This window comes from Hippopotamus amphibius, chromosome 16, assembly GCF_030028045.1.
Source record: "Hippopotamus amphibius kiboko isolate mHipAmp2 chromosome 16, mHipAmp2.hap2, whole genome shotgun sequence".
Lineage (NCBI taxonomy): Eukaryota > Metazoa > Chordata > Mammalia > Artiodactyla > Hippopotamidae > Hippopotamus > Hippopotamus amphibius.
In genome coordinates this window covers 258,007-277,746 of record NC_080201.1, presented here as the reverse complement: position 1 = coordinate 277,746, position 19,740 = coordinate 258,007, and the positions used below count along the sequence as shown (strand labels likewise).

Sequence of the window (19,740 nt, the reverse complement as noted above, 5' to 3'; positions counted from 1 at the left end):
CCAGGGAATTCCCACACTTCCCAATTTTAAAACTTACTACAAAGCTATAGTAATCAAAATAGTGTGGTCCAGGCACAAGGACAGACGTATAGGTGAGTAGAATAGAGTCGGGAGTCCAGAAGTGGACTCTCCACGTATGGCTAACGGACTTTCCACAAGAGCAGCAAGACCATTCAATGGGGGAAGGACAGTGTCTTCAACAACAGGGAACAACTGGACATCCACATACAAAAGAATGGGCCTGGGTCCCTACCTCACACCATATAAAAAATTAACTCAAAATCAAAATGAGTCAAAAAAAAGCTAAATCTAAAAGTAGATGGATAGGGTTTCTTCCAAATTTAAAACTGTTGTGTATCAAAGTACTCCGCCAAGGGAGTCAACCGATGACTCACAGAAGGGGAGGAAATATCTGCAACTCATGCATCTGATAAGGACCTGGTATACAGAATGTATAAAGAACTCTTACGACTCAATAAACAAATAACCCAATTTTAAGTGGATAAAGGATCTGATTAGACATCCGTCCAAAAGAGACACATAAATGGTCAACAAGCACATAATGCTCGACACCATGAGTCATCAGGGAAAAGCAAATGACACCGCGACAAGGTCATGCACCACCTCGACACGGCACCACGAGGACGATGAGACAACAGGCCGCGTCAGAAGCCCACACCCGGCACAGCCCAGACGGTGCCGGGAACGCCTGCCTTTCACCGCAGGCAGTCCACGCCAATGCCTCCTGCACCATGCGCGGTGAGACTGGCACCCATCCCTTGCTAGACCTTTTATTCTCCTCACATTTGCTGACCCAGGTGACAGAGCAGCAAGACCACGTCACTGCCCTTGGCAAATCTATGCCCGGAGAGAAAGCGGATTCCGGAAGCTTGCCTTTATCTTGAGGACCCAGACTTGCTATCAGGAGATGTTCAGTTGTGCTCCATGGAACACAAACTGGACTGGGAGCAATAAAAACATTCTCAGAGCTACCAAAATCAAACGACAGACACGTCTGGGCACGAATGTTGCTAACCTTTGGCAGACGTCCATGAGCACGTCGACAAGGGTGGTGCAGGCGACCTCCAGGTCCCCGTCACAGCCGCCGGCACCAGAGGGCGCAGGGAGGAAGTGCTGGTGGATGGCCCACTGCTGGAACTCCTGCCTGCAATGCAAACAGCAGGGTCCCCTTGGACCGGGGGTGAGGGGGACGGCAGGTCCACAGCTGCTGAGCTGGGGGCGGAGGGGGTGCCTGCATTGTCCCAAGTCCACCAGCAAAGCATCCAGATCTGGGCCAGGCTCCACGGTGCTGAAGCCGCTGGTGACAGCCCACTAGCGCTGCGGTCTGTTCCCAAAGGGAGAACAGGACCCACGCAGGACCTCCCCACACAACGGCAAGGGGCAGGGAGTGCGCCGCCTGGGCCTGTCTGGAACCGCAGACAGGAGAGGAGGAGGGTGGCCCGAACAGGCGGCGCACCATCAACACACAAGGCCCTGGAGGTGAGCCGAGAAGGTCACCGCAGATCCACACACCTCGCGCGCGCGTGCCCGAAGGCCTCTGGAGGCAGGTGAAGTGCCCGCCAAGCGGGGAAAGGCAGCGGGTCGCCCCTCCCGTCGCCATCACTGCGCTCACTCTACTCGTTCCATCAGGACCTGACACCACGACACAGCATCCCCGTGGGCGGGGACGCCTCCGAAGACTCCAGGGATGGTGGCTGGAGTGAGGACAGCCACCCCTGGCTCCTGGGCCCCCAACCCACCCCCAGACCCATGGCCTCTCAGCACCCGCTTGAGCCCAGGACAAGACACCTGAGGCCCTGGCGGTCTCGGTCACAGGCCCCGGGACCCACAGGGCCTCAGACCTCAATTCGCTCCCCCCTGGTAGCCAGCACTCACCTCAAAGCCAGCACTCAGCCAGACACTGCCCACCCTCGGCCTCCCCGGTTGGCACAGCCTCCTCTGCACCTGCCCCCGCAGCCCTGACTGGTGTCTTCGGGGCCCTAGAATCCACCTTATCTATCAATCTGCCTGCTCCAGGCCCACAGGGTCTGGTTCTGCACGGCTTCTCAGCAAGAGTGTCTGGTCAGGGGTGTCGGGGCATAAGGGCAAGTGGGAAGCCCCGAATGTGCCTTGTGAGCCCTGTCTGTCCTGTTCGTACGGCATCCCCAGCTTCTAGAACACTCTGGAAATGTCTGGCAAACTGCAGGAGCTCAATAAGTGTTTCTTGAATAAAAGAATGAATGAATAAAATCGTACTCATAGACTGTATGTTAACTGAACATGAGGTTGAGGATATAATGAAAAAACTTAGGCAGATCCTTTAAAGGGCAGACCCTTTAAACACTTACCTTTCTGTATCTGAAAGAGAATCAGCTTCTGGCTGAACTTCTAGTTCCAGCTGTAACCAGTCTCTATAAGTCAACTGAGAGAATGGGACCAAGTGACCCCCACGGCAAGGACAGAGCACAGAAGCCACAGGTTGGGCTGGGAACGCTGCCCTCTTGTTGCAGCTGGAGGTCTCCTATGTGTCTGTCAGACCACCCCATCCTCGGCCATTCGCCAGTGCTGGACGGGGAAACCAGCGCCAAGCCCAGATGAAGAACCAGTCATTTAACTCTGAACATGAAGCTGACTAACTCTGTGCAAACCAGTCTTTTCTCTTTCAATATTTACTTATTTATGCGGCTGCATCAGGTCTTAGTTGCAGCGCATGGGCTCCTCTCTAGCCGTGACTCACGGGCTCTAGAGCAAGGGCTCAGTCGTTGCGGCACATGGGCTCAGTTACCCTACGGCACGTAGGATCTAGCTCCCCAAGCAGGGATGGAACCCGAGTCGCCTGCATTGGAAGGTGGATTCTTATTCACTGGACCACGGGGGACGTCCCCAGGCTGGCCTTTCCCCGGAGCCCTCCACAGCACGGCCTGGTCCTGGACAGCCTGTGGCATCCACACAAGTCCGTCTCTAGCTCACCGCGTTGGGCAAATAACCAAAAGATAAACTTGGCGTGATAACGTGCTTCCAAGAGTCACAGCTCCACACGTCAACACGGACTAACCGCAAAACCTCACGCTGTGCAGCAGCATGTCCCCGGGACACGCGTGCAGCACACGCGGCATGTGTGAAGGCCGCAGTGGGGGGCACCAGCGGGAACACGCGTGTGGACAGCATCCGAGGCACAGCGGCCTCATCACCCCGGTGTCAGACAGACAGACAGACAGACAGACCTGCTCTTGTGTGACTAACTGACACAGTTAACAGTAAAAGAGGTAAAAAAAACATACACGAAAACGACAGAATTTTTTCTCTAAAGACCAAAACAAGCAGGCAAACATCCAGGAAATAAGTGAAAAATTACGAAAAGGCAGCAGAAAAAGTACCACAGGCATGGCGTCTGAGAGCCAAGCTCCTGTGCCTGTGCTCGGAGACGCCCGGCCCCAGCTCGCAGCCTGGCAGAAGTGTTTAAAACACAACGATGCCAGGAGTGATGTCTGTCAGGTCAGGCCTGCCCGCGTCCTGAGCCCACACAGCCTGGAGCTGGGACACAGGACCTACCTGGAATCCTTCCTGCTTCAGCAGTTCCTGCAAGGTCCTCTGCTTCCACAGGCAGAGGGCGGCTCGCTGCCAGTCCACGGCGGGCAGGCACAGGGGCCTCCAGGGAGGGCCAGCCGGGTCTTCCCAAGAGGGGGGGTCTCGGGCCTCTGAGAACCATCTGAACATGATGAACTGGAACTGGAAAAAGACAGTGGCGTGTATGCTGTGAGGCTGAGGAAACACTCAGGGGCCTGGCCACGCGTGGCTGGCAGCAGAGAGCCCCTGGTTTCAGTGGGCGGCCAGCCCTGATCGCACATCTCTGAGCCGCCACGTCCTGCAGCTGCGCATGGCTGTCCCCCGAGACGTGCCAGCACTGGCATTCTCAGTGAGACGTGTGCCGAGTGCCTGCGCGACACACTCCCTCAGAGATGCACTGATCCGCACCTCTCTGCCTTAGGAGGTCGGAGCCCTGCCCACAGGCTGCTCGAGGGGACCACGGGGAGCTTGGGACACAGGGTGGGAACTTCCTTTTCTCGGCCACTCTTGATCTGCATCCCACACTTTAAAATGTTGGCACCTGGGACCAGAGAGCACAAGGGCACCTAGAGCTCCCAGCAGGAGCCTGGAACAGAGAACCAGGCTCACACCTCACGGGAGACATTCCCTGAAGCTCTGCAGGTGCAGCAGCACCGGTTCCCGCTGTGTCGGCACCGCTGCCTTTGACACTGAGGGTTCTAACACGGTTTCCAGGGCCGTCTTCAGAGGATGTGCAGGGTGCTTCTTTATATGGTTAGACACTTTTTAGGAACATTGATCTTTTAATTTCCTTAGGTCATACATAAAGAGGGACATCTGCAGTTGTCACTGAAACCCCCTCCTCTTGCCTCAGATGGAAGGAAGAGGTCACGTCCAACCCAAGCAGACAGTGGGGTGGGGCCCCGGACAGAGTCTGCTACAGACGAGGCCAGCGCGGAGCGCCGAGACGCCGGGAACCCGTACCAAAGCGGGACTCGCAAGAGAGCGGGGAAAGGGAACCCAGGAGACTCACCTTTTTTATCAGGCCTGGAGACAAGCAGCTGAGCAAGACGTCATGTGACTGAGAAGAAAACTTACACAAAGAATAAGAAATTGCCGCTGTACAAAACCTGAAAATGGAAAACAGAAATTATAACAAACAAATGGGATCCAGGCAAAATAAAGGGTAGAAGACAAGTCAGTGTGAATTATACAAAGTGAACCAAGGGCATCCCAGCTCAGTGGCCACTCAGTGCCCAGTTCTGGCCTGACCAGAGCCATTCAGAAAACACTTGAGCACGCAGGCTCCACCCGTAAGGGCTGGCTTTCCCGGCGAGTCAAGAGCCACGGCCAGAACAAAGGGAATGAAGCAGGAGGTGCAGGGAGCACGCTCCTCGTGCGATCACGTGAGGGCTCTCGTCCACCTGTGTGATGGCAGATGACTCACTGCTCCCGCCTAAAAGAACCGCAGAGCCAGAGAGAAGCACGGCCGGTTTAAGACTCAGCCTCTGCCCGTCCGCGGTGGACTGTGACATGGGAGGGAGAGGCTGCGGAGAACAGAGATGACCCTGAGCCCAGAGGCAGGGCGGTCGTGAGGAAGGGGCCCGACTCCCATGGGTCTTGTCAGTGGTGCCGCTGTGGACGGTGCATGTGGGTGGCGGCGCTGGTCCCGGGCCGCCTGCCTGTGCCCGGCTGCTCCTGTCTCTCCTAACGCCAGCTCAGTCCAGGGGCCGTGACCCTGGTCCCAGCTAACATCTCCCACCAGAGTCTCTGGCTTCTGTCCTGACCTCTGTCTAGTCACCTCAGCAGCCGCAGAAAGCGCGTTGGACCCAAGTCCCAGGTGGACTCCTCAGGGCTCTGCCCACGAGATGGCCGCTCCTACTCCACCCGTACCCCTCTCTCACCCGCTGACCCTAGGCTCCGCGCTCCCTGCGACTCACCAGGTCCTTGGGAGGGGGCCTGGCGCACAGAGTGCAGGGGGTGGACGGGCGCGTGACTGGACGATGGATCTCAAAACCCTTTGGATGGGACAGCTGCGCATATAGAAATATGCCCCAGGGAAAGCTGCTCACCACAGGGAGACCTGGGAACCTAACCCGAGGGGCCAGTCCAACCAGCTGCCGGCCACCCGAACTGGAGAAGGGCACCTGCAGCCCGTTGTGAGCGTCTCAAAAGGCAGGTAGCAAAGTAGGACGATCTCACTTTTATAACCAAAGATAGCAACACACATATACATACACACTAGAGAAGGTTCTAGAAGGACACAGACCGACACAGCAAAGACAGCATCAGTGGAGCACGTGTGCCTGTGCTAATTGTGTCTGATGACCATGTGTTCCTTTTGACAAGAGGAGCGCTCACTTCAGACACAGGGCCGAGGACTCCCGGGTCCCGCAGGGCAGGAGGCTGTCGAAGAGCTGCGGGACGGGCAGGCCCCTGGCAGGGGCGGAAGGGCCCACACACACCTCCGGGAGAGCAGACCTGGACTCGCCGAGGTGGACGGCCAGGGCGGCCAACCCCAGCACGTGCGAGGCACCCAGGCTCGGGCCCTGAAGGAGGACAGGGAAGTGGCTCAGCGCTGAGGGGCAGCGGGAGCGCGTCTCCTGGCTGCAGGCGGCGGCGGCCCTACCTGGTGACGGAGCAGCTGGCAGAGCCTGGCGAGCACAGCCGGCAGGAGCCTGCGTCCACACAGGGTCCTCACGAAGCGGGAGGCCCAGGGCCCCTGCCTGCAGGGACAGCCACAGGGAACCGTGGTGGAGGCCAGGCCTGGCCCTGCACGGCCCTCCTGGAACCCGGTGGGCAAGCAGTCCGGCACCGGAGGCCCAAGGAAGAACCAGGCTGTTTCCCAAACGGCTGGGTCTCCCGTTGTGATGCCGACCTTCGCCCTGTCCCTGCTGGGTGAGTCAGCCCCTCCGCCACCTGGGCCCTCCTCCGGCACAGCAGGAAGTCAGGGGGCAGGACTAGGGCCCAGGGCTCTGAACTGGACCAAGAACGGCAGCCACGCTCACACCAGCACCCAGGCCGCCCCGGGACTCTCCAAACCACCCGCTGAGGGCACCCAGCCCCTACCTGTCTGGTGGGCTGAGGCTGGAGGCTGCCATGAGGTTCTGACAGAAAGAGGTCAGCACAAGGTCCACGACCTGAGGGGGGAGAGGGCTCAGGGCCGTGAGCCCGTGTCACAGCGTTTCCACCCCAGATGCACAGAGCTGACGAGACTGCAGAACGGGCTCCCGTCCGGAGAGGAGGCTGCGACGCCCTTGGCACAAGAATCCCAAACCCTCGGAGGGGCCCCCAGGGGTCATCACGGAGCCTCTCCGCAGGGGGAAGGGTCAGCAAAGCTGCCTGCAAAGGGCCCCGAGCAGCCCCTGCCACAATTCCCTCCCAAATGCAGCCTGTGCGCCAACAGCAGTACCGGCCTGAAACCCTCAGCTTACACGTGGTTTCCCTGGCGCCCCACACTCACCCTCTGCTCCCGTGGCCGCAGCTCGGGGGCCCGGATGCTGAGCTGAACCGGGGCTTCCTCCACGCCGACGCTGTCCTCGCCGAGGCCCAGGGCGGAGCACAGCCGGTCAGAGACCACTGCCATCTGAGCCTCCAGCGCTGCAGGGCAGGGACCGGCACCATGAGCGGGGCTGCGATGGCCCCAGCCCCCAGCCGCAACCTCAGGGGCCACACTCTCCACGGACCCCGGGGCCGCCTGCACCCCCACCCGGACGGCAGTGGAACAGGTTTTCTGTGGTGCAGGTGGCCAGGCTTCTCCGACGGGCGGGCGTAGCTCTTCACGTCACCACCTCCCCCGTGCCTGTATCCCGCCCTGCCACGTCGCCCGCCGCCTCCGCACACACGGACGCCTGCTGCGGCCTCGCAGCCCGGCCTGAGCCGGCCCCCGCGGGCCTGACCCGCTGGCCATCTTGCGGAAGCGCTGGGGCCCCACACAGGCCTCAGTGTCCCTGAGGACCACGGGCTGCAGGAGCAGAGTCCGGAAAGGCCGCCCTGGCCACGAGGGGACGTCCTGGGCGGAGGCGGGGCTAACAGTGCAGGGCTGGGGCTGCCGACCCCAACCTTCACTCCTCACGGCGTTCTGCGCACTTCGTGTGTCGTATGTGAATCCACATATATTTTATGCATTTGCGACATACTGAATGTTTTCAGTATTTCTAGGCTACATGGTTTATCTGCGAATTTTTTCACATTTTTATCTCCAAAAAACTTCTAGTATATTTACTGAAAATAAACTGCATATACTGGACTTCCCTGGTGGCACAGTGGTTGAGAACCCTCCTGCCAATGCAGGGCACACAGGTTCAAGCCCTGGTCCAGGAAGATCGCACATGCTGCGGAGCAACGAAGCCCGTGTACCACAGATACGGAGACCACGAGCCACAACTATGAAGCCCATGTGCCTAGAGCCCCTGCTTCGCAACAAGAGAGGCCACCGCACTGAGAAGCCCACGCATCACAACGAAGAGCATCTCCCACTCTCCGCAGCTAGAGAAGCCCACAGACAGCAACAAGACCCAAAGCAGCCAATCAATCAGTCAATCAATCAATCAATACAAATGAAAAACTCTATGGCAAAACTTAAAAATCTATTGAAGTTACTAGGTAAAAATATGGCTTAGTTTTTGCATTTAGCATAACAAAAACCTAAAAATACTGGAACTGTGCATTTCACTTTGTGGAGTGCTGTGGCCACGCACATGCTCGTCCTCCAGACCCCTCGCAGGAAACAGTCCCAGAAGCAGAGGCCGAGGGCTGAGGGCTGCAGCCAGCCTTGCAAGGCGGCCTTCCTCCTCTGCGTTACCCATCCCACCGCGAGGCCAAGCAGCAGCATATCCACCTTCTGCCAAGGCTTTGGGGCAGCCTGAGTGTCAGAAAGGAGGCTGCGTGCTCCACACCCGCCAGGCCGTGGTCGGGCGTCACTACCAGACGCTGAACTGCAGAGGAAACGCACCGACCGCTGTCCCTGCGGGCCACGGAGCAGCCACGAGCTCCGAGCACAGCAGATGTGCCTGCGCCCCCACCGACGCCCACCGCAGACAGCCCGGCCCACAGCCCCGTCCTCACCGTCGTGCCGGGTGGGGGCCATCACGGAGGCCCTGAGCTCCTGCAGGGCAGCGGTGAGCAGGCCCAGCGGCTCCTCCGCACAGCTGGGCTCCACCTCCCTTCCCAGGGCTGCATCTGAGAGACAGGAGGTAACTTAAACAATTAGGCCAGACAGGAAGCATACGGAACTGACCCCGTCCCTGGCTTCTCTGTGCAGAGGGCACGCAGAGGACTGGGCCTTTTGAGGCAGAAAGTGAAGCCCTCCCCCCGACGGCAGATGCTAATGTCACATCAAAACGAAAACATTTATAAGGAAGTTTAAGAAAAACCATGGTTCTATACACACCATCGCGACAACCGTGAAAAGCACACATGTAACGAGAAAAGCCCAGACACACGTGGAGAGATGCTGGGTGGGGAGGACAGAGTTATGGACAGATGATGGTTTAGTCCGTTTCTCCAACTTTTAAGTAACATTATGCCATTGCCTTTTTTTTTAAGAACTTTTACTGAGATACAGTTAACATACAATAAACTGCATATATCCAGAGTGCACAATTTGGTGTCCCAATCTCCCAGTTCATCTCCCCCAACCCTCCCCACCTGGTGTCCATGTTTGTTCTCTACATCTGTGTCTCTGTTTCTGCCTTGCAAACCAACTGATCTGTACCATTTTTTTATATTCCACATATATGTGTTAATATACGATATTTTTCTCTTTCTGACTTACTTCACTCTGTAGGACTATGACATTGTTTTTTACAATAGGATGTTAAAATCAGTATACAAGAGGGGATTACCAGTCCTCAACATACATTTAATAGGTTTACTAAAAAATATTAGCCCTATCAGATATAGCATTAGAGAACATTCTAGAAGCCCCCAAAAGCAGGACCATGGGGTTGGGAAAGGAGGGCGAGGGCTCACTCCACAATGGACACAGCCCTATGGCCCCCTTGGCATCCCGTTTGCGAGATGTTTCAATACTGGTCCCAACAGGTGTGGGTCTCCACAGCTGTCAGAAAGGGTGGAAGACTGCAAGGAGGGCTCTGGCAGACAGAACTGGAAAAGAGAGCTGCAGTCACTCATCTGGCCTAACTGAGCCGGCAGCTGTCAGAGGGTTTCATCAGCAAACAGCTGCAGCATCTCAGCACCGACAAACCAGGCCCTCATTCCTGGGAGGGGAGGGTGGGGACCGTCTGCCCAGCTGCTCTGGCACTGAGGCACACTTTCAGACACTTGGCCCAGGTCTACATCACTGTCCCCTAGAAGCAGAGAGATCCCCAACTGTCCAAATGGCCAGAGAGCCATGGCAGACCCCTCACCGACACACTGTGCAGAACTAGCACCATGGGCCTTGGGCCTGGCTGGTCACCTGACTTTAAAGCGCAAACGCAGACGGGCAAACAGAAACCACGTCACAACCTCTGCGGGGCACAGAGATGACAAGGTGGACTTTGTACCACACGCATCCTTCAGGGAAAGACGGCACAGGCGGCCCTCCTGGGGTCACGACTGTCCCAGGGCCGTTGCTGGGCAGCCTCTGAAGCCGAAGCTCTGACCAGACCCAGCATGACACAACCAGGCCAGACAGACCAAGGTGCTACCGACACATCTCGTGATCTCGTGACCAGGGAAGCAGAGACGGGCACGTCTGGGAACCAGGCGACCCACTGACCTTACCTTCTGGCTTCTCTCCAGCAGTGCAGCAGGCTTGGCGGTAGGTGGAGTACAGGGATGGGGGGATTTTATCCGCTCTGGATCAGAAGAAAACACTAAAATAGTCAACTGTGACTTCAATTAATTCTCAAGCTTACGATTCCAAAAACTATCATAAAACAAAAATATGCAATAGAGTAAATCTAAATAAATCCCTCAGCACCACACAGCATGGCCCTGAGTCCACTGGACTTAAACGGTCCTGACTACTTCATCACATGTCCTATGTAAACATCTGCCAACAGCGGTTTCTGTTGGGTAGTGAGATTATAAATAAGTTTCACCGCTCTCACTCAAGTTTTGGTAATTTCCAAATTTTAAAGATGAACTTATATCACTTTTAATGAAAAATGCTAAGAAAAACACCCAATTAATGCCATTAAAAAAACAAGTTCTATGATGAGGACACGGGCCCCTGCAGGGCACAGACCCGGGTGGCATGTTCTCACGGCACAGCGGCAAGTCCAAGGACAGGCGCTATACAGCCTGGCCCCCCCACCCCCACCCCACCACGGTGGATTCAAGCGGAAGAACAGAGACGTGGCTCTGGTCCAGTATGAGAATCCACACGGGCACTGGAGGGAGGCAGGGAAATTGGCTGAAGACTAGGAACTGAGGGCCACCACCCACTGCCCTGGGGACTGGAAAGCCTTTAGCTTAAAAAACAGAAACCAATGCAAATAAAGAAGAAAGAGCAAATTCAAGGAAATGGAGAAATTCACAGAAAAGAAATCGTCAGTCATCACTCTCATTAATATCTTCAGAGAGGTGAGACGAAACACTGTGGCTGTGAAACAAGAATGGACTGCTGTGCAAAGGAGAATCTGATGGCAGAAATGAAACAGTAAAAGGATCTGCAGGTAAACTTGAAGAAATCTCCCAGAAAGGAGAGGAAAAAACAAAACAAAACAGATATGCAAAACATGACAGAAGAGAAAAAAATCAGAAGACAATACAGGAGATCTAATATCTAAAAAAAAGCAGTTCCAAGAAGGAAAAGGACATAACACGGAAAGCTGCAATGAAATAAAGCCAAGATGAAATAACCTGTGTCTGGATTTGCTTCAAAATAACCCAGAATAGTGGGTGGGTAAGTGAGTGTGAAGGCTGTGGACGAAACAAGATTGGCCAAGTACTGATAACTATTACATCCGGGTGACAGATTCCATTCTGCTTTTCTGTCTTAAATTTTTCATTACAAAACGGTTTTAAATATCCAAGAAGATTTCTTCATACTGAAGGATATGAGTTTCCAGATTAAAAGGCCCACCATGTGCCCAGCCCAGAAACGAAATCAGACCCACAATGAAATACACTGCTATAAAATTTCAGAACACAGGGAACCAAGAAAAGACACCATAGGCCTCCAGAAAGAGCAAACACACTTCCCATGCAAAGAGTCAGAAATTGTTAGTTTCTAACCTCTCAATAACAACACTGGAAGCTAGAAGTCAATGGAGTGACTCTCAAAAATTTGAAGGAAAATAAGTTCCAGCTTAGATTTCTATACACAAACTACCTATCAAATGTCAGGAATAAATAAGGTGTCAAAAAATTTACCTCACACCCATCCTTTTGTAAGAGCTTCCACAGGAAGTTTTCCACCAAGACAAAGGAGTAAACCAAGAAAGCGGATGATCTCAGACACAGCAAAGAGAAGCCAGCACACGCCAGAGCAAAGGACGTCCCCAGGGGACGCTGAAGGGAGACACAAGGGTGGCAGCTGTCTTAGAGGCATAAGAGCTAGTGAGTCAGAGCTGAGCAGGGTGCAAGGCTCGAGAAGAGACTTCCCTAAGGCACAGCGGCTGGGACGCTTGACGATTCTGAACAAGAGAACAGCTAGGCAACGGGCAGAGTCTGCAGTGAATCCTGACATGGACAAGGAAAACTAAGATAAAACAAAGATAATTAAGAACTCCAGAGAAAACGAAAGGAAAAGTAATGATTCCTAATGACTGACTCTGAATAGTGTTTAGACAGCCTTAAAAAAGCATTTTAAAACTATTACAGGAAGATGGTTATCCTCAGACTTTAGCTGGCCATCTTCTCACTCTGCCGGCCTTCCGAATAGAGTCATACTCCTTGCTACAAACAAACAAACAAACAAAACAACCTATTACAGGAAGGACAGCTATGTGTGTTGGTGAAGAAAAGAAAACTAAAACAGAAAAAGTACCAACATAAGAGTGTTATTTGGAGATTTGGGGCGAAATACCAAAATATCAGTTAAGAGTTGAAAGTGCTTCCAGAAAGAAAGCGAAGTGGCAGGGACAGGTGGGGCGTGGCTATTTCTCTTAATAAACTTCATAGAAATATCTGACTCTTTAACTTCCTTTTTTTTTAGTTTTATTCTAGTTGAATTACAACGTTGTGTTAATTTCTGCTGTACAGCAGTGACCCAATTATTATACACACACTTTTTCATATTCTTCTCCATTATGCTTTATCACAGGATATGACAACAGTTCGCTGTGCTATAAGCAGGACCTTTCTGTTCACACATTCCATATATAACCGTTTGCATCTGCTAATCCCAAACTCCCACTCCATCCCTCCTCCTCCACAGCCCCCTGCTCCCCAGCAACGAGTGTGCCCTCTATGACTGTGAGCCTGTTTCTGCTTCATTCGTGCCGTATTTTAGACCCCACAGGGAAGCCGCGTCACATGGTGCTGGTCTCTGTCTGGCTCACTCCCCTTAGCGCGCTCATCTCTAGGTCCAGCCGCGCTGCTGCGTGACTCTTTCATCCACACTGACATTTAACTCTGACACACTTTTTTTAAAGACTGAAAATAAATGTCAAAAAATTAAGACGCTATACCCTGCAAATACCAAAGAAAGAAAGAAAGAAAGCTGGTTATGATAGCAGACAAAATAGAAATTAAGGGAAAAAGCCTAATACACACATCACATAGTAACAGACAGAAACATCCAGCACAAGAAGGCTGTACATTAACAATCACGAACTTATTTGCGACTAACAATATAGCCTTCAAAACACATATAGACAAATTGGACAGAATTATAAGGAGAAACGGACAAAAATCACGACCTCTCCATAATAAACTGATAAACCAAAGGCACAGAAAACTGTTCAGGGGGACAGAAAACTTGATAATAAGCGCAATTTAACAGACAGACCCTACACCCCAAAACTGAAGGACATGTTGTTTTCAAGGATGCACGGAATGTCTGCAAATTTGAGCAAATTCTGAAATGAAGTCTTGATAAGTACAGAAAAATCCATACAAAGTGAATGATATTCTTTGTGAATAATGTAATTAAAATTGGAATTCAACAACTAAAAACTCACAGGCAAACACCTAAATGTTTAAAAGTTTTAAAAAATCACTTAAAACTAACTTACAAATTATGAGAAAATCATAAAACAATGGTTGAATATTTAGAAGTGACCAACAGTGTAAGAACTACATACTGAAACTTTCACAAGGCAGCTGAAGTGATATTTGGAGGTAAAATTTATTAAAATATTCCTGTATTAAAACACAAGAAAAGTTATAAAACAATAAATGAAACAACCAGTTTAAGAAGTTATAAAAAGAACAACATAGTAAACCCAAAGAAAACAAAAGGTAAATAATAAAGTTAAAATCTAAGAATAGTGAAATAGAAGGTTTTTTTTTAAAAACAGCAGGAAGGGGATTTCTTAGGTGGCGCGGTGGGTAAGAATCTGCCTGCCAATGCAGGGGACACGTGTTCGATCCCTGCCCCAGGACGGTACCACATGCCGCAGAGCAACTATGCCCGTGCTCCACAACTATTGAGCCTGCGCGCTAGAGCCCGTGAGCCACAACTACTGAGCCCATGTGCTGCAACTACTGAAGCCCACGCGCCTAGAGCCCCTGCTCTGCAACAAGAGAGGCCACCGCAATGAGAGGCCCACGCACCACAACGAAGAGTAGTCCCTGATCGCCACAACTAGAGAAAGCCCGTGTGCAGCAACGAAGACCCAACACAGCCAATAAATAAATAAATAAATAAATAAATTTATTAAAAAAAAAAAACAGCAGGGAGGACAATATAAAAAACTGCTTATGTGATAAAATTAATAAAACAGACAAGTATTCAAGTAAAGAATGAGTCATAAAAAAAGGCGAAATTAATACCAGCATGAAAAAATTTTTAAGAAGGGATGAGAAGTACAGATGAGGCAGAGACAGTTTTAAAAACACAATAGAGTATCATGAAAAATGATACATCAATAGATTTGCAAACTTAGATGAAATGGACCATTTTCTAGAAATATATATAAACTAACTCAAAAAGAAATAAAAAATCCAATTAAACCATTCAAGAAACTGACTCAGCATTCAAAAGTCTCTGCCTCCACAAAAGACACCAAGAACAGATGATTTTGCAGCCAAATTTTACGAAATCTTAAGGGACACACAATCCCTGTGTCACATAAAGTATTTCAGGGGACAGGAAAGAGGGACAGCTGCTCCGTTTGTTCCATGAGGAAGCAAATACCTTAACGGCAAAGCAGCCAAGATGAGTCCAAGAGAATTAGAGACACTGAAGAATCCCAAGTAAAATATCAGCAAACCAAATTCAGCAGTTTATGCAACAAAAAACTGTTACCAATTAGGGGGTATGGAAAAACCTATCAATGTAATTATCACAGAGCCGATGATAGGAGAATGGCATGATCACCTAGAGACGCAAAAAAAGGCATGAATTCCTGCTAAAAGTCCTTAGCAAATTCATACAGGGAACTCTTTTAATCTGGTAAAGAGCATATATATAAAAAAACTAAAGCAAATATAATCAATGGTAAAACTCTAGAAGCAGCTCTTTTTCAGCCAGGAACAAGACAAGAGGCCAGCTTATCACTCCTACTCCTCCCTATACTAAAATCCCACCCAATACAGTGATCAGTAAGAGGTGTAAAAATCGGACAGGAGACAAACTTGAGCTTGTGGATGGCGTGCCTGCATAGAAAATCTCACCACTCACTGGGAGTAAGTTCAACAGTTAATGGAAACAAGGGCACCTACACTTCAGCCACAGCTGATAAAAAAACAGAAAAGAACATGCAGCTCACAACAAAATCTAGCTACCGAGTAGCAAGGCTGCAAAATATTTACAAGATTTTTCTAAATTTAAAGATCACAAAACACTACTAAAAGATCTGAATAAACAAAGACGTACTATGTTCATGGAAGGAAAAACTCAGTATCATAATAAAGCCAAATATCCTTAAATTAATCTATAAAGTCAATGAAATTGCACTTAAAATTTTAAGCATTTTCATGAAGATATAGCCAAGCATGTTCACTGAAGCGCTGTGAACAAAGCATAACAGTGGAATGTCAGTGCGGGTAAGTTTATTTATATCACACTGGGTCCAATTCCAGTGTGGTAAGTTTATTCATTCTGTAGCCACGTGGCCTGCACCCTGGGGTGTGCGATGTGGCAGTCTGCAGACACAGCAGAATTCCACACAGCATTAAACAAATCAGAGCTCACAAGCAGCAGGAGGAGTGAAAATGTGAGTCACCGAACAACACACACTGTTATCAAATCCACTTTGAAAATACACAAGACCACACTGTGCGTGGGCGGGGGGGGAGGGGGTGTGCGTGTGGACATAATTTACAGCTATAAACACATAAAACAAAAGGATAAAAAATAGAGGAAAAATTTATGCTCAAACTCCAGTATAATGGTTTTCTTGGAGGAAAAGGGGAGGGGATCAGAGAGCCGGGCTAAGGTGTATCTAGACTATCTTAAGGAAAAAAAAGAAAGACAGCAAAAACATTAACGGGAATGGGGCACAGAGGTATGTTTTTACTGGTCTCTTTACTTCTGGAATATCTTATGCTAAAAATAAATGAAGTAAGGATCCCAGACAATGGCCTAATCGTTAGACGAAAAGGTTCACTTTTACTTTCCAGGCTCTTTATCTCGTCAACCTTCTCACAGGACCCATCACTGGACACGAGACACTGGGAAACAGTGTTTACTCTGTTTCTGCCAGCACTGCTGCAGGAGGTCGTCGATGGGAGCTGGGGGACAGGAGCCCTGTCCCACATGCGCTCTCCACTCTCCCCAAACCACCACGGCGGGAGGCTTTCACATCTCCCTCTTCCTTCTTTGCTTACATTTTCCTCCTTTCCCCAATGGCTACGTAGCAAAAACGCTACTTTATTTCCCAGACTAACCATTCTAAAAGTTCATTGAAAAATCTACGCTGTGATACCCAGAATCAAAGAACTTTTCTTTTTAATATTTTAACCAACTATTTTTGAGCCGACTTTCAATAAAGAAAGCACACACGTGACAAAGCACATTTCTCTAGAGAAGAGCCACAGAGCCTTTGCTGCTAGGCCCCCAGACAAGACACGCTGCCGTGCATACCTCCTCAGGGACTCCACGAGAGCCTCTCGGGAATCAGGGACCCTCGGGAGCTGAGAGAAAACACAGGACTCGGGTGAGACGCGGACGGGAGCCCCGTGCTCGGCCGACCCGGCCCCAGGCTCGTGGAGACGTGTACGGACCACTCGCGGTGTGAGCAGGGCGGGGAGGAAGTGGGACAGGTAGTAGGACCTCCGGAATATGCTGCAACAGAAAAGGCAGGGGACCCTCAGTGAGGGTGGTGACCGTCCACGTCCAGGGCCATCCCTGCAGGCCAGAGCGTGGGCCAGGTGCTGTCGCGTTTCCCGGCTATAACACTCTATCACGTTTTTAAGACTTCCTTCTCACTGTTTTGGGACACTAAACACAAAGGGAACTCTGTGCTGGGGACCACCTGCACCCAGGGAATCTGGAGGCTTCCAGACGCAGAGCCCTGCAGTCTGGGTTTGTCCACGGCCATGAGGTAGACTGTGGGAGCTGGAAGCCGTGCACGTTTCTCAGAGGCAAAGCCTTCAGAAAGCTAGCCCACAGCTACCCCGCACTGGTAGCAACCAGAATTCGACATGTTTTGGGGTCACATCAAATTCAACAAAATTGTTCTATTTAATTCCCTGCACTCACATGGTCACCACTGAAGCACGAATAAGAAAAAGGTCACCATGGCTGAAGGGAGAGCCGGATCTGGCCCCTCTGAACAGTCTGTGTTGCAGGGCACCCGGGCTTTCCTAAAGGGAGCGCGTGTCACAGCAGGGACTCGGTGGCACCTGGCGTCACACATGCGCCAGGGCTGGCCCACAAGCCCTCCGGGCAGCGTGACCCCACCTGGCCTCCAGGACGGCGACAGGAATCTTCCCCGTGTGTTCAAACACCACGATGGCCTTCTCAACATCCCGGGCCGCTCGGCTGTGGGGCTGGCAGCAGGCGAGGAGGACGGGGAAAGAACAGCAGGTTTAAAGGGAAAGGCAGGAGCAGAGCAGGGCCCCCGCTCTGCGGTCGGGTGAGAGGCGCAACAGGGCAAGGGGACAAACTCCCTGAAACCAGCAAACTCACAGGACGGGGCTGACTGCTGCCCCGGCCTCGGGGAGCGCAGCACCTGGCGGCCACGGCCACCCCAAGCCCAGGCTCCACGCATCCGTCCCCTCCACCCCCTCCCCGCTGCCCTTCTGGGAGAGACGAGGCTCCCGTGCCAGACTTCCAGGTGGGAAGGTGCAGAGACCTAATTTCTGAGATTTAAAAAAGTTACAAGATGGCAACTTGCGAACAGCAATAAATCTTGAACGGAAAACTACATTAAATATTTAAAGTATTCACCAAACAGGCCAACAGCATCTACAAGGGCGTTCCAGAGACTTGCAACTTTGCAGTAAAGGTGTCTTAGGAAAGCGCACACACACCCCATACGGCCATCTGACATCTGGTCTACATAAACACAGTTAACGTTTCTTTCTGTAATTCCTAGAGAGACATGACCCTGCCCACCCCCAACTGTTTTATAGATCACTTCGTCCATGAGACCACGTGAAGGGGATCCCCAGAAATGTTCTGTGCGTGGTGACCCCTGCCGCGGCTCTGAACAGCGTGAATATGACAGGACAAGCCCCCGAGGAGAGCACGGCCCAGCTGCACACGCACCGGGGCCCAGACAGAAGAGGCTCAGACACAGAGACGCTCAGAGACGAGCGCGGGGACGTTACCTCCATGATGTCCCCGACTGAAGACAGATCCTCGTAGAGCCCCATGTTTTCTATAGAAACCTGCAAAGACGTGTGCGCGTGAGGACCCAGACAGGCACAAGCCTCCGAGGAGGGAGAGGAGGGACCGGCAGCAGGGGAGGCCGGGACTCACCTTGAGGTCGGCCAGGCGCGTCCTGGCCAGCGCTACGTAGTCACTGAGGAGGGTGCGGTACTTGCCGGGAACCAGTGGCGGGTGGAGGACGTGCACCTGCGGGCAGAGGGCAGAGTGGGCCCGTCAGCCACCCTGACTTCCCGGGGGAGACACGCGAACTGACGACAGCAGGTGAAGAATCAGCCGAAGGCCCCAGGGTCACGGCTGGAGGCAGAGCAGACGGAGTCCTGGGTGAGGGTTTCTGCACGGGGCCGGGAGAAGGCAGGAAGGGTCCTGCCACAGAGCCGGCTCCCCGGCCCCCACACGGCAGCCCTCCTCCCCTCTCAGGGAGGCACTGGGGCCCCAGAGGCAGCACGGACCACAGTGCAAGGGGAGGCAGGACTCCAGTCTGTGTGAGTTACATCACGTGTATTCTCTGAAATGAAATACATGCCTCTTAATTAAAAAGAGAAGGTAAGACTCATTTTCCAAGTGCCCTACCCCGCAAAACAAATGCGGTGGGTAATCATCTGATTACAACAGTAAGCTCGTCGCAAGGCACTTCCTAATCACGAGACTGATGCACACAGTGACAACGCAAACTGCAGCATGAGCTCCTACACCCCCAGAAGTCATGGCCACGGCCATATTCTTCCAGACACTTCTCCTTCCAAATAAAAATACAGGACTTCCCTGGTGGCACGGTGGTTAAGAACCTGCCTGCCAATGCAGGGGACATGGGTCTGATCCCTGCTCCAGGAAGACCCCACATGCCGTGGAGCAACTAAGCCTGTGTGCCACAACTCTGGAGCCCATGTGCTGCAACTACTGAAGCCCGTGTGCCTAGAGCCCATGCTCCACAACAAGAGAAGCCACTGCAATGAGAAGCCTGTGCACCACAATGAAGAGGAGTCCCTGCTTGCCGCAACTACAGAAAGCTCATGTGCAGCAACGAAGACCCAATGCAGCCAATAAATAAATAATATAAATAAAAAATATATATATATCACTTTTAAAAAACAAACATGGGACCCAGGACACTCGCTCGCCTCGGCGTCCAAGGTGTGAGCACCCCTTTCTGTGCAGGCGCGCAGATCTACTCTGCTACCTCCCTGCCCGAAGACGCTTTGCTCACTCACCAGCTCCTAGGACCACACGCAGCTGGTTTCTAGGCATTTACTGTAAGAAACGTGCCTCCCTAGGAATGTACTCCGACGATCCAGGGTGGT

At 52.0% G+C, this 19,740-nt stretch overlaps 1 protein-coding gene across 20 annotated transcripts in view; it reads right to left on the bottom strand.

Annotated features, from left to right (window-relative positions):
* The window catches only part of FANCA (FA complementation group A), a 49,712-nt gene that overhangs the window by 8,001 nt on the left and 21,971 nt on the right, over window positions 1–19,740 (bottom strand). For 9 of the 20 annotated variants that reach the window (XR_009049795.1, XM_057713479.1, XM_057713473.1 and 6 more), the window contains 15 exons: window positions 18,533–18,628; window positions 18,382–18,441; window positions 17,510–17,598; window positions 16,831–16,891; window positions 16,691–16,740; window positions 10,276–10,349; window positions 8,614–8,727; window positions 7,010–7,146; window positions 6,616–6,686; window positions 6,176–6,272; window positions 5,908–6,095; window positions 4,580–4,676; window positions 3,553–3,729; window positions 2,349–2,422; window positions 1,037–1,165 (listed from right to left, as the gene is read on the bottom strand). Coding sequence is in view for 11 of the 20 variants with exons in the window: in XM_057713479.1 (XP_057569462.1) it covers window positions 1,037–1,165; window positions 2,349–2,422; window positions 3,553–3,729; window positions 4,580–4,676; window positions 5,908–6,095; window positions 6,176–6,272; window positions 6,616–6,686; window positions 7,010–7,146; window positions 8,614–8,727; window positions 10,276–10,349; window positions 16,691–16,740; window positions 16,831–16,891; window positions 17,510–17,598; window positions 18,382–18,441; window positions 18,533–18,628 (1,514 nt within the window). In the remaining 9 variants the exon portion in view is untranslated. Of the gene's footprint in view, window positions 1–1,036; window positions 1,166–2,348; window positions 2,423–3,552; window positions 3,730–4,579; window positions 4,677–5,907; window positions 6,096–6,175; window positions 6,273–6,615; window positions 6,687–7,009; window positions 7,147–8,613; window positions 8,728–9,349; window positions 9,858–10,275; window positions 10,350–16,690; window positions 16,892–17,308; window positions 17,413–17,509; window positions 18,442–18,532; window positions 18,629–19,740 lie in introns of those variants that run through there. The other 11 variants (XR_009049796.1, XM_057713480.1, XM_057713483.1 and 8 more) reach the window with 11 other exon arrangements.